At 41.6% G+C, this 14,353-nt stretch overlaps 1 protein-coding gene across 1 annotated transcript; it reads right to left on the bottom strand.

Moving 5' to 3' along the window:
• Positions 1 to 7,716: 7,716 nt before the first annotated feature.
• Positions 7,717 to 8,313, bottom strand: CUNH6orf141 (chromosome unknown C6orf141 homolog). The gene has a single exon (XM_008071051.1). It carries the CDS (start codon positions 8,311 to 8,313, stop codon positions 7,717 to 7,719), a length of 597 nt encoding a protein of 198 aa, XP_008069242.1.
• Positions 8,314 to 14,353: the final 6,040 nt, after the last annotated feature.

The raw sequence follows: 14,353 nt of genomic DNA, 5'->3' as shown, positions 1-14,353 counted from the left end.
CTCAGGAAGTCCGTAGGCATGATGGGCATGCTCAGGGCTTCCCTCTGAAACATGGACACCAGTGAGAGAATCCTTACAGAAGCTGATTGCATTCAGAAGCCTTTCCTGAAAGTTCTCTTGATACAGAGACCTGCTAATGTCTGTCCATATTGCCACAGCACCTAGCCAAGGACATGGTAAGGGTTCAAGCAATACTATACATTCCTGAACAACATTCCTGAGGCTCCTTATCTCCTATGCATTCCCAGTAAGTAGTTTCAGGGGATCCCTGACTTCCCTGTAGACTATGCCCAATCAACTGAAAGATGCAAATCACCATTGACTCCCTTTTCCTGAGTAGTCATAAGTTTGAATAGTATCGTATCAATGTAAGATGTAATTATAAACCTTATGATTTGTATAGCTTTTATATCAGTGTAATCATAAGTTCTGTGATTTGTATAACTTTTGCATAATGCATGATGTCTTAGGCCTTATAAACTCCCTTTACTCTATGATATGTTTTATTAACACTCTGGACCAAAATATGTCACTATAGATAAATGTAGCTGAAACTCAAGTTCTATACAATGCTCTGCTGGTCATGTAGCTAATGTATAGGTACTAACAACTCTGAACTTATAAAAGTGGACTGTAAAGGTCTGGAGGATAAGCAGAACCATTTTAGAAAAACCTCAAGTCTGGATCTGCTCCCTGAATTCAAACTCAGAAATAAACTTCTTTCCACCAGTTCCCTGCCCCTTTGATTTATTGGGATCAAGGGAGAGCAGCCGGGCATTACTGGGACCATAACACTCTTGGGAGCAAGTTATACAGTCTTAAGATTAGGCTTATGTATCCTATAGCCTCAGTGACCACTTGGGTAATACATGCCTACATGGACTACACAGGCTTTTTACCTTGCTTTCAGTGACCACTCGGGTAATACATGCCTACATGGACTACCAGGCTTTACCTTGCTAAGGTGACAGTGATCCATTACAGAGCATTTTGGGTGCCAACAGTGAGGACTAAAATATGCCAAGGCACATTTCACTCCCATAAACAAACTATTTGCAATGCTGCACTGTGGATGTTTCTAAGAAATAAGTATACTGTGATTAACTCCTCAAAATAATTCTGTGACTGGGTCTTCCAGTTTCTAACTTTGTCTACATGTAGATTGTAGAATGTAGATTGGTCTACCAGATCATATATGGTAAAATATGAAAAAAAGAAAAAAATCAGTAAAAACAACTGGGTTGGCTTGATATTATTTTTTTGTGTTGTATGCCTTCTGTTCTTTGTCATTAAAGGCTAAAGCTTGGTTAAGATGAAAGTGAACTAAAACAATAACAACACTATCACACTAATATTTTGAATAATGATAGTTATTTTAAATATGTATTATATGCCAGACACTGTTCTAAATATTTTTCATTTAACGTAATGTTAGAAAAAACTCTATGAGGTTGATTCTATTTATTACAGAATGCCAGCCTACAAGTTTTGTGACAAGACAGTCACAGCCTGGGAAGCCAAACCACAGCAAGCAGCTCAAAGGGTAAGGACTTGGTCAGTGATTGCCAGCTTTTCTACTTTTTGCATCCTTCCAACTTAGGACTCACCTGAGAAAGCCCTAAGGTGCCTTTCTAGGTAGTCTGCCTCCAGCTTCCCCATGCCAACAGACTCCAATCAGAGCATACTTAAAGCCTTTCTTTTTCTACTATTGTCAAGAAAAAAATTGCACAGGACAGTTAAATAATCAAGAAAGACTTTTTTCAAGACAATTGCATAAGAGAAGAGACTGGATTCAACTCCTTTGAATCAAAAGGTGGGAGAGTTTTACATATTGAAGTGAGCAAGTGGAAAAGTACTGGACGATGTTAAAGGGAACTTTGGTCAATGTGATTACATATTCTATGTTTGCTAATTAATATTAGAAAAGCTGGGCTCCTATCCTCCTACAGAGACCGAACTTAGAAATCCCTGTCTTTCTTGGGGGTTACATCTCAAAGAGATGCCTCCTAGAACCTTAAGGAAAACATTCCTTGGCCAGGCGTGGTGGCTCCTTCCTGTAATCCCAGAATTTTGGGAGGTCGAGACAGAGGATTACTTGAGCCCAGGAGTCAAGACCAGCCAGGTATAGTGGTGCGTGTCTGTAGTCCCAGCTACTTGGGAGACTGAGGCAGAAGGATTACCTTAGCCCAGAAGGTCAAGGTTGTGGAGAGCGGTAACTGTGCCACAGTACGCCAACCTGGGCGACAATGAGACTTTGACTCAAAAAAAAAAAAAAAAAAAAAGACTTTCTCGGGTTGTAAAATCAGCAAGAGGCTGAGGAAAAATTTACATCTCAAAGGAGTACATAAAGAATTTACAATTGCAAGTTTCCTAAGGTAAGTACTCTAAGAAAAGAGAGGTCAAAGACTTCAGTCAGGAAGAAAGTTACCTAAAATTCCCTCAACCTGAGGGAATGTTGCAATCAATACCCTTGGTCACTTTCCCACTGCCCTGCCTGCCTTTGCTTCCCTGCCAAGTATAAATGATGTTGGCTGCCCTGCCTGCCTTTGCTACCCTGCCAAGTATAAATGATGTCGGCTGATTTCCTTACTATACAACACACAGACTCTGTTCTATTTTTGTGAAGGATACAATCGCCTTAAAGTACTCTTATTCTGTTTTAAACTGAGAAACCTGGGTTTAAATTTAATTAATTTTTTGCCTTGAAGGTAACCAAGTCTTAACATTTTGTTGGTGACTGCTAGCTACATAGAACCTAAGATTTGATCATAACTTCTTATACTTTCCAAAGCAATAAGGACTGTTTCTTGTCTTCATCTCAAGAAGTAAAATCACAAAGATTTGCCCTCCCTATTTAAAAAGCATAGTACTGATGACAGTTATGGCTATATCAGAGTGTTCAAGAGTCACAGCTCTTTGTTTTCTTATCTGAATCAATGGATTCAAATTCAGGCTACATCTTTTCCCCACCCCTTACAATTCATCACAAGCGGCTGACAAGTCCTGACTCAGTCTGCAGAAGTGTGCAGTTGTGCAATGTGTTAATAACTTCCTGCTTTTTCTCCCCTTCGGGAGTTTTTGAGGATGTATTATTTTACATTCCTAGCTAATGTAAAAACTACACTTATGAAACAGTGTGAAATCTAATAATGAATCAATGGTTTATTAGAAAAAAAACCTTAAAATAATAAAGCTCTTAAAAAAAAATCAGTAAGTTTCTTAGAGACCTCTTTGCTAATTTAAAAGTCCAAAGGCCAAAACCCCAGCACTTTGGGAGGCTGAAGTGAGAAGGCTGCCTGAGCCCGTAGGAATGATACCAGCCTGGGTGACTTGGCGAGACCCCATCTCTACAATAAATCAAAAATTAGCCAGGCGTGGTGGCACGTGTCTGTAGTTCCAGCTACTTGGAAGGCTAAGGCCGAAGAATTGCCTGAGCCCAGCAGGTTGAGGCTGCAGTGGCCACAAGTGTGCCACTGCACTTCAGCCTGGGTGACAGAGTGAGACTCTGACTCAATAAATAAATAAATAAATATTAAAAAATAAAAATCCATATATACTATATATCCCCCTGCTGTAATCTCCAGATGTTTTCAAAATTCTCCAGATTATTATTTTCATGGCATTGTTAACAACTAATGGGGAATACAGAAAAATAAACACTTTTTAGTTTTGGAAAGTGACAAAGAAGATACAGAACTAATATAGGGTATATGTCAATGTTTCTCAACATTTAACGTAAATCACCTTGTCAAAATGCATATTCTTATTCAGTAGATCTGGGATGGGGCCTGAGATTCTGCATTTCTAACAACCTTCTTAGAGATACCCATGCTATTGGTTCACAGACCACACCTTGGGAAAATCATTGTTAGTTTATATAAAGACAATATTCAATATTCAGATAATATTCAATATGCAGAGGTTACACTAATAGTATATAGTTTATGCTTAGAAAAGTATATGTGTTTGTATATGAATATATGCATAAAAATAGAATGAAATAAAGCCATCCTTGAAATATAACAAATATTAAGAGAGACTTGGGCGTCATGGGTGATTTTTTTGTCCTTTTATTTTACTTTGTTTTCCTTACAAAATAATATTTCTCCACATTTTCCTGCAGTACGTATAACTTTTTCTTGTAATTAATTTTTCTTTCTTCCTTCTTCTTTTTTTTTTTTTTCTTTAAAGAAAAGAACCACATTAAGTTTTATCCCCAAGGGCTGGTGAAGTCCGGAAAGAGTAACAGCAGCAAGTCAAATGTAATGAATTTCAAAGGTGATAATGGTTGTGGATAAAGGGTTTTAAGAGAGGGGAGACACTTGCCTGATCCTTGGTGGTTACTTGATGCTGGCATTTGTCTTACAGTCACTCAGTGGGCAGGTGGCTTCTGGAAGTCTTTGATGTGATTCATCCACTTAACACAATTTTAGATGATCATAGTTTTTCTGTGAGGTAGAAGTAAGATAAAAAAGCCAAGACCCAGCCATTCTCAGAGATTTTTTGGTGTTGAGAATGCCCAAGTTTCAGTTTGTTTGCACTCCCAGGACACTTGTGAATGAGAAAAGATTCCTCAGGCTCCTCACATGACATGGTTCTGCTTAGATGAGAAAAATCTGTGAAGCAAATCCAACAGTACTTCAACTTACTATTTTTTGTTTCTAATGAGAAGGAAATCTATTTTAAAGGAAATCTACAAACAGGCAGAGGCAGTTAACAGGGAGGTTGAATAAGTATTTAAAAAAAATAAATTTTCACAGCTTGAGAAAGAAGAAACAAAAGAAAAAAATTCACTTAAAACTAACCCAAACATATTTAGATTAAAGGATTAAGCTGACTTGAATAGACACATTTCTGGAAGAAAGGAGATAAAATGAAAATTGTGCCTATTCTGCTTTTTCTAGATGACAGGGTATCAGATTTAAAATCCCAGAGGGAAACAAACTTGTCAGGTCAAAGAAAGTATTCAAAGCTCCCATCTGCCAAAAATGAGGTAGTCCGTGAAATCTTCTCAAAGACTGTCACACATAGTGCATCTTGGTCTTTTGAGCCTTAACATGAGTCCTTACATCAGGTGTGGAGGTCATTGCTAAGAATTTAAAGAGTGTATGTAATGATTCATTAAATGTTGAGAAAAGCTAGAAATAAGTCCCTCTTTCAGGAGCACAGAAGAGAGTAAAAACCACTTAGTAAGAACCACTGGTTCAGCGTTTGTTAGGTTTCTTGTGTTATATACTTTCTGCTCTTTGTTATTACATAAAAGACTAAAGCCTGGTTAGGATGAAAAGTGAACTAGACGATAACAACCACGCTAATAATACTAACAATAGCTAGCTTTGAGCATTTCTTTAATGGCAGGCAGTATCCTAAGTATTCTCATTTGAGCTAATCCAAAAAATTGTGTAGTTGATACTATTTATTATCACCACTTAACAAATCAGGACAGAGACATAGAGATTAGGCACTTTGCCCAAAGTCACAAAGTTAGCAGGATGTGGAGCCAGTTTTGAACCCAAGCAGCTGAACTCTAGAGTTTGCCCCCACAGAGAAAGCAGAGTGGCTCATGCCTGTAATCCCAGGATTTTGGGAGGCAGAGGCAAGGGGACTGCCTGAGCCCACAGATCTGGGCAACTTGGCAAGACCTCATCTCTACAATAAATAAAAAAATGAGCCGAGCGTGGTGTCATGCACCTATAGTTCCAGGTACTTGGTACACTGCGACAGAAGGATAGCCTGAGCCCTCAAGTTGCGGCTACAGTGGCAGTGAGCATACCACTGCACTCCAGCTTAGATGACAGAGTGAAACTCCAACCCCGCCCCCAAAAAGAGGCTTGGGGGGGATCTATATTCAATAATTATCACTTGGGGCGTGTGATGATTCAACCAAATTAATAAGCTCCAGTCTGAAACTTATCTGCCAAGAAGATTAACCTCACATTAAAGCCAGGCAGGTTGTGGAAGAAAAGATAATTGATTTTAAGGGGCCATTATTATATTTTCTACCAGTCAAGCAGTTTTGAACACAAATGAGCTCAGGTGCTGAATTCCTGTCTCAAAGTGAGGGTCTCACAGGCCTGAGAACTGCTAGTGGCCTTGCAGGATTCAGGGACATCAAAGTGATTCTAGTACTTCTCATAAACATGAGTTAAAAATCCTAGGGTGTTCTCTTTTGGCTCCCAGAAATAAATCCTTTGGCTCCCAGAAATAAATCCTTCTAGAGGCCATCCCCAAACCTTTAAAAGAGAAATGGTCACATTCTTTGCCCAGTTAGTAAGTATATGCAGTGACTAGCTGTGTGACCTATACAAGTCACATAATCTCTAGGCCTAGGTTGGCTCCTAAGTAAAATAGAGAGATTTCTAACCTATCTGGCTTCCAGGAGGCAAGAAGTGGATCAGATGATCTTTTCAGAACATTTCAAGCCCTAAACGAAAAATAAAGGGTAAGGGAAAGGACCAGAGTAGGAGGCACTGTACAACCTTTACTCCTCAAAAGCCAGAGTCCCTCTCATTTTTAAGATTCTTGCAGTAACCAAATATGGTTTCAGCAGTGGTGAATTAAAGCAGTTCACCTTGAGAAGACTACTTTGCTCCTCATAGAGCTCCAGCCAGGTCAGCTACTAAAGAATTAATACAGATGGTGTTTAATAATTAAGAGGAATAAATAAAATAAGAAAAATGACTTGTTTTAATAGCACCTAGAGGAATTTTTTTTTAAGCACCGGGAGCAAGGTATTCTCAATCCATTCTTGATTACAAATCTCATTAATAAAGAACTATGTCTTATCTCTTTGCTCTTTGGGGGTGGGGGGAAGAACTGTAGACAAGAATAATACATACAATCATTATGTGTCAAGTTGCATTTCTATCTAATTCAGATCAGAAGACTTAAATGCAGTTTTCTTAACATTAAAATTAAGAGTTCTAGATAACGTCATTTTTACTGGACTAAATTAGATATTCTTTGGGGCAAAGCTTTATTCTTTGGGGCAAAGCTTTTTTGAACAGAACTTCACATTGGAATCTGTCTTCTGTCCCCCACTCCTACTCTCCCTGGCTTCTCTCTTTTTCTTCCTAACACAGAAATGGGGGGATGGAATGAAAACCATTTAAGTTTTTATCTACTTGTTGCTTTGATTTTATTTTCCCATTGCTTTTTGCTTTCTTTTGTGGCTTTTAAAACAGGCCTCTCTCCTCACCCATCCCCACCCTCTTTGCAGAGAGTAGACCTCAAACTTCACTTCTGCTTTTAGGATATAAAGAGAAAGAAGGGAAGGGGCAGAAAAGACGTCAACTGAGAGTTATTGTAAAATGCGAGTTAACAACAGGTTTTCTCATTACAAAAACTCCCACGTTCTGCCAATTTGAAAATCCTTTTCTCCCTGTCTTCAGAATTACTTTAGTCCCCAGACCGTTAAGGTATTTAAGTCACAAAGGAGGTATTGTGTTGCTTACAGTTCTTCAAGCTGTGCTGGTGCCCATCTGCCTCCCGGAAGCGCTGCGCCAGTCTCTGAAAAGGTTATCTTTGGTTAATTGCAGGTTGGGGGACAGGCAACAGCATTTTCTTTTAAGGATTAGCGCTCATCCCGCAGACAGGAGCGTTCCTCGAGCTCCTCTTTCGTGTTTAATCTCCTCAGGGGTTCGGATCCTTGGGAACGGTGTCTCGACCCTCTCCGCGGCGTGGGCGCCCGGGGTTCACCAGGGGACCCGGCGCCCCTCACTCCTTACTGGTGCGGAAAGTGACCGCGGTCATGGAGTGCTCCTCGGTCCTCGTGGTCATGCAACCCTTGGTCCATGCGGTCCGCAGCACTTCCTGCGTCACCTCATAGTCCACGACCCGCACGAGCACAGATCTGGGTGGGGCTGCGGGGTCCCGCGGCGCGGCTCCGGAGGGGGCGGCTACACGCCCGCCAGGAATTCGCTTTTCTCGTTGAAATACGGGAGAAGGGCAGTCGGGGGCCTGGTCGTGGTCGTCTCCGCCCGCCCTAGGAAGATCCCCCTCACCGGCCACTTCTTCCCGTGCAGGGTCCCCGCGAGTCCCTAACCACCTCTCCGGGTGCAGGAGAAAGAGCACTTTCTCTCTGACCCAGGACTCACAGCCCAGGTTCGCCCCGGCCGGGCCTGCCGACCCGTCCCCGTGGCCGCTGCCCAGGCTTCCGCTCGTCCTCGCCGTCGCGATATCTGGGGTTCCAGGGGCCAGAGGACCCACGCGCCCCGCGTCGCGCGGAAAGGACTCGGCGCGCCCCAGGCCGCGGGAAGAGTCCGTGGAATCCAGGGGCCCTGGGGACCCCATCCTGGCGAAAGGGTCATTCATTCGATCGTTCTTTGACCAATGGACGCTGCCAGCTCCTGCTGGGCTCTCGAAAGCGCGGGACGGGCAGGCCCTGGGTGTGGCCTCCGCGGCGGACCCGGGACTCCCCGCCCGCGACAACAGGAGATAAGATCACCCCTCGCTGCCTCTTGCTGAACCCGCCTCCGCGCCCTCCACGCCTCCCTGCCGCGCCCACCTCTTGGCTTTCTAGCCATTATAGGACAGAAAGCATGGCATAAGACCCAATCGCCCCCCCTTCTCCTTCCTACCCCGTCCCTGACCCTGTTCCCTTTGTCATTTGTCTGGTTCTGTCCCCTCTTCTCTGCTCGACCACAATTTCCCACCCACCCCTCCTTTTTCTCCCAAGCTGAGGCGCAAGACACCCTCTTAGTGCGCCCTCGAAATGCCCCAGACAGAACCCCTCCCACCCCCCACACGGATGTGCCTTGACTTGAAGAAATAAGGAAGTTTGTTTTTAAATTATCGAACCGAATTATTCTGAATAAGGCTTTGTGTCCACTCTGAATCTACCCCCGCTGTGCTGCCAAGATTAGGAAATGTAGATCAAAAGTTGGGATTGGAAAAAATTGAAACCTTGGACAAAACAACTTTTGGTTTGTTTGTCCTTCTTCCTTTGGAATGCCAGGATCTGTAGGACAGAGGTCACACCAGCTTTCATTTTGGTTATAATAGACACTTATCTTGTTCTGGCCTAACAAACCGGCTGTTCTCTCCCTTGGGGTCAATCAGAGACAAGAGGCACAAGGCTGTGAGAAATGGGCGTTTAATCTGATACTATGGAATGGGGACAGTCGGTACATTCACCCAAAAAGCTGGCTCCCTGAGGACAGAATTTATATTTCATAGCCCCTCACCCACCCCGTGGCTAAATTAACAAGGACATGACTCAAAATTTCCTAATCCCTTCACCCATCCCCCAGGCTGAATTAACAAGGCATGACCCAAGATCTCCTGATTATGTTGACATTTTAGAGTAGCTTTTGGGATTTACAACCGTGGGGAGTTTAAAGTTTATAGTACCTTAAGGGGTGAGGATGGAAGTTACAACCTTCAAAGGAAGTACCTTGGTACATTTAGATAAATGCTTATCGATTTAAAACAATCTATAAAACAGAAGCGAAACAAAAACAAACTGCTAAGCTAACTTCTATAGCATTTAAAATTCTGTTGAGGTTTGTGTCACTTTCTTAAATCCCCTCTCCATCCACCCCTCCTCCTTAACCCCAGAGGTTAAAAAAATATGTATCTATGACTGGGTTTTTGGAATCCACCCATTGTCAGGGCCTCTGGCACACTAACCTTTGCTAAAAGTTAATGGGAAAAGCTGGGTCATTTAAAGAGTTTAGTTTGTGACTTCCAGTCCATCCTTGTTAATAGGTGCTTGTTATAAAATGCCCAATGTTTTCCTGTGTAATTTAGAAAAATGACTGCAATGATTTTTTTTAAAAATTGCCCATAGACGAAGGACCAAGGAGTATGGTGAAAGAGCTAGATATCTGGAAGGTAAAGGACTTCTGATATCTGCCAAATCATACAAAGAAAAAAAGTGTTGGAGGAGAAGTGAGAATCTGGGTCGGATCCAGCTGATTAGATGACTGACTTTGGGCTGATAAATCACAATTAACTAAAAGTTTTTGATGTTTTAGACAAGAATTGTTCTAAGCACTCTATATTTATACTCATTTATTCCTCACAACAAACTAAGAAAGTAGTGCTATTTCTTTGTTCTCCTTGAGAACTTTGAAGCACAGAGAGGTTAAGTATGCACCTAAGGTCAAACATTGATAAAGAGTAGAGCCAGGATTTCTATGTGTTTAAATGCTTGCTCCAAAATGAACTTTGTATGTTATTACTTCTGTATGTTCAGTCTATGACTTCATGTTCTTTGGTGTTCAATTACTTAACCACTAATTACTGACTACATACCACTGTTCTAGGTGATGGAGACATCTGGGGAACACGCCAAATTACTTATCCTCTTGTAGTTTTCATTATTTTGTAGATAGTAACATACATCAATCCCCTGTCCAGAAGTAGGAGATAATAAATTAACTTCAATGTACATGAAAATCACCTATCCTGCTGTCCAACATTCTGTTCTTATGGGTTTGTGGTAGGACTTAGTATACATATTTTTAGCCAGGTCTCCAGTAATTCTGATGCTAGTGGTTCAATGTATTTTATGAGAAGCATTTCAAAAAATCTACATAGATAAACCCTAGTACTTTTCTGCTGTCTTGCAGTGGCAATGAGAATACCATACTTTCTATCTTTGCAGGAAATATTGGGAGAATAACGATCATGGTGTTTGTAATGTGAAGGAAGATTTATTACTTTCAAGTAGTTTTTTTGCCATTGGGGATTGTATGAGGGATTAGAGTGGGGGATGGGAAAAGACAAATGTTTATTTGCTGAGGAATGAAGCAGGCTCACTCATCATATAGCACTTGAATTTCTAGATGTTAAGAAATCGTGTATTTGCTGGGGTATGGTGACTCATGCCTATAATCTCAGCGCTTTGAGAGGCCAAGGTGGGAGGATTGCTTGAGGCCAGGAGTTTGAAAACAGCCTGGGCAGCATAGTGAGACTTCATCTCCAAAAATAATAATAATAAATCCAGGCATGGTAGTACACACCTGTAGTCCGAAGTGGGACTCTATATCTGGAAGGCTGAGGAAGGAGGATCCCTTGAGCTCAGGAATTTGAGGCTGCAGTGAACTATGATTATGCCACTGCACTTCAGCCTGGGTGACAAAGCAAGATCCTATCTCTAAAAGAAAAAAAAAAGGAACTTGTGTATTAATGCATACAAGAGCATTAAGGGGAAATACTAAATGAAATCTTCAAAAGATAAAGTCTAACGACAATGTAAACCAGAGAAACCAGTAGCTTGCTTCTAGGATAGTGGTGTCTACTGTGCTCTAGTATCTCAAAGTGCCTAAAAAAACCTTATAGAGTGCTAAAGTATATAATACTCAGTGATCTATCACAGAAACAAAGAACTGAGTACCACGTGATCTTATTCATAAGTGGATCCTGAACATTTACCATAACACCATAAGAAAAGGATTGGCAGTAGTGGGATACTGCCAGGTAGGTAGGGGGCAGGGGACACAATATCAATAAGGGTACCTGATCTCAATCCAGGTGAAGTGAGGCCAAAGGGAGGCCCAAACTTTACCTGTACAATGACCACTTATACCTAATCCTGAATTGTACCTTTAAAAAAAAGAGTGCTAAAGTGAACCCATTTACTTTTTCTCTCAATTGCCCATAATAGCTGCAAACATGCTAGCCAGTGAGGGGTAATAAAGCAATCCATATTCCTAGGATTTAATAAGTGAAAAGGGATCATTAGCATACACTATGCCCTGGTAGGATAAAAAGAAATCTGTCAATGATAGTCAAATCTTCCAAGGATTAGCCCTCTTATTTTGCCTATTAAAACCAGAAGTTATTAACTGTAGCAAATATCTGTCTGGGAACGGGGAAACACCCCATATCAACAGGGTGCCTGAATGAAATGCAATTGTATACCTAACCCTTAACTGCACCCCACAACTTCATAATAAAAAATAAAAAAATAAACCTGCAAGCTCCCAAACTTGTTAGACATGGGATGTGAGAAAACTAAACAGCCACAAGCTGCTTTCCTGGAAATGCAAGATAGAATTGATTCACAATCTTACCCCTGCATCCTTTCTTTGTGAAGTTATTGGTTTACAACTCCTGCTTGTCATATATACCCTGGAGACAATTTGTTCTTTTGAAATCTGGTTTTGCCAAATACAACCTTGCAAGTTCCAAAGAAATATGTATAGCCATACAACCTGACCACCCCCCCCTTATCTAAACTAACAGATAAAACCCCTCTCCTCCTTCTCTGGGTTGCTAAGCCTTGGAGCATTAGCCCGCTGGGTCGCACCAGTGCAAATAAAATACTACTTCCTAACATAAAAAAAAAAAAAAAAAAAACAGGAGTTGCCAGGCTCGGTGGCTCAGCCTATAATCCCACACTTTGGGAGGCCGAGGTGAGTGAATTGCCTGAGGCCGCGGGTTCAAGACCCGCCTGGGCAACTTGGCGAGTCCTCATCTCTACAATAAATCAGAAAATTAGCTGGGCGTGGTAGTGCGTGCCTGTAGTTCCAGCTTACTTGGAAGGCTGAAGTGGAAGGATCACCAGAGCCCAGTAGGTTGAGGCTGCAGTGGCCGAGAGCGGCCACTGCACTCCAGTCTGGGCAACTGAGTGAGACTCCAACTCAAAAAAAAACCCAAAAAACCCAGAAATTATTTTATTTTTATTTATTTATTTTGAATCAAGGACTCACTCTGTCACCCAGGCTGGAGTGCAGTGTCATGATCATGGTAATCACAGCTCACGGTAGCCTTGAATTCCTGGGCTCAGATGATCTTTCCTCCTCAGCATCCAGAGTAGCTGGGACTACAGGCGCCCACCACCACACTTGGCCAATTTTTTATATTTTTTCGTAGAAATGAGATTTTGTTATGTTGCTTAGGTTGGTCTCAAACTCCTGAGCTAAAGCAATCCACCCACCTCAGTCTCACAAAGTGCTGGAATTACAGGTGTGAGCCACCGTGTCCAGCCTTAGAACTAGAAATTATTTTAAATACTTATACCATAGTGTCACTCTCAGTTACTCTAGTTCTTCCTTTAGAAGGTTTACCCGGCCGGGCTCGGTGGCTCAGCCTGTAATCCTGCGCCTTTGGGAGGCTGAAGTGAGTGGATTGCCTGAGCCCGCAGGTTCGAGACCTGCCTGGGTAACTTGGCGAGACCTCATCTCTACAATAAATCAAAAAATGAGCCGGGCGTGGTAGCACATGCCTGTAGTTCCGGCTACTTGGAAGGTTGAGGCGGAAGGATCGCCAGAGCCCAGCAGGTCAAGGCTGCGGTGGCCGGGAGCCCCCACTGCTCTCCAGTCTGGGCAACAGAGTGAGACTCCAACTCAAAAAAAAAAAGAAAACAAAAAACAGAAAGTTTACCCTCCACTTATAGGCCTCTGACTTTAATTTGCACCCACAGAGATATTTTATAGCTCTTTTTTTCCTATCAGATCTAATCTTCTTGAGTTGAAGTAAACTTTTTGAGTCTAGTAAACAGTTTTTAACTTATGAGAAAGTAAAAAGCAGCCCTTCAGGCAGCCAGACCATAAGGATCCCAACTGAACATAATCAACACTCACAGAATATAAACATTGTCCTTGTAAAACCACTCTGTGACTGTGTTTGGAATAAGAAGGACAAAGCCACTGCAGAACCATAAAGAAGATCAAACAACCCCTTTTAAAGCAAATAGAAGTGACTAGTGCTCCTTTACCAATGATAACTCTGGTTTACATCTACTTTAATCCTTCTGTTTCACAGATAAAAATGACTGATGTACCCTATTATTGAGTTGACCCCACTTCTTGATAATAACTAATGCAGCACAAGCTCCTGCTTCCTTAAATCCTCCTTAGGATCATCAGGTCAAATTCAAATCCTACAAAAAGCCCCTCCCAACTCCACTTAACAAATTGTTCCATAATTACGCAAGGGTGCATTCTTACCTGCTGAAGCAAGAAAAATAAACCTGACTTATTTTTCTTTACTATAGGTTTGTTCCTGCTGGTCTTTGTTTACTGAAATTTAAAACTTGTAAATTTAGAAAGCATATAATACGGCATTCCCAAACAAAATAGCATATACACTGAATGTAGGGGGTAGAAAGTGAGGGGAACAAACTGGGGCCAAAATGGACCTGTAGTTATTTGACTACAAAAAACTTAAAGTGGGTCTGTCATTAGGAAATGCAGCAATGCATCAACTGAGTTGTATATTAATCAAATGAAACAATACATTAGTAGGACTTCACTTTTAAAACTTAAGAAATGCAGAGGGTTGTGGAAAGTAGAGTGATAGAGAAGAATTTTTTTATTTCAGTGTATTAGCTACAGTTTGTGTTTCCAGATCTGGTTCTAGACATTCTGTTCTGTAGGGATCCTTGGAACCTTGGCAGATGAGT

Source organism: Carlito syrichta, unplaced genomic scaffold (genome assembly GCF_000164805.1).
Source record: "Carlito syrichta isolate Samal-C Ts95f unplaced genomic scaffold, Tarsius_syrichta-2.0.1 Scaffold314106, whole genome shotgun sequence".
In the NCBI taxonomy this organism is placed as follows: Eukaryota; Metazoa; Chordata; class Mammalia; order Primates; family Tarsiidae; genus Carlito; species Carlito syrichta.
The sequence above is the reverse complement of the archived record's forward strand: the minus strand, read 5'-3'. Positions and strand labels throughout refer to the sequence as shown.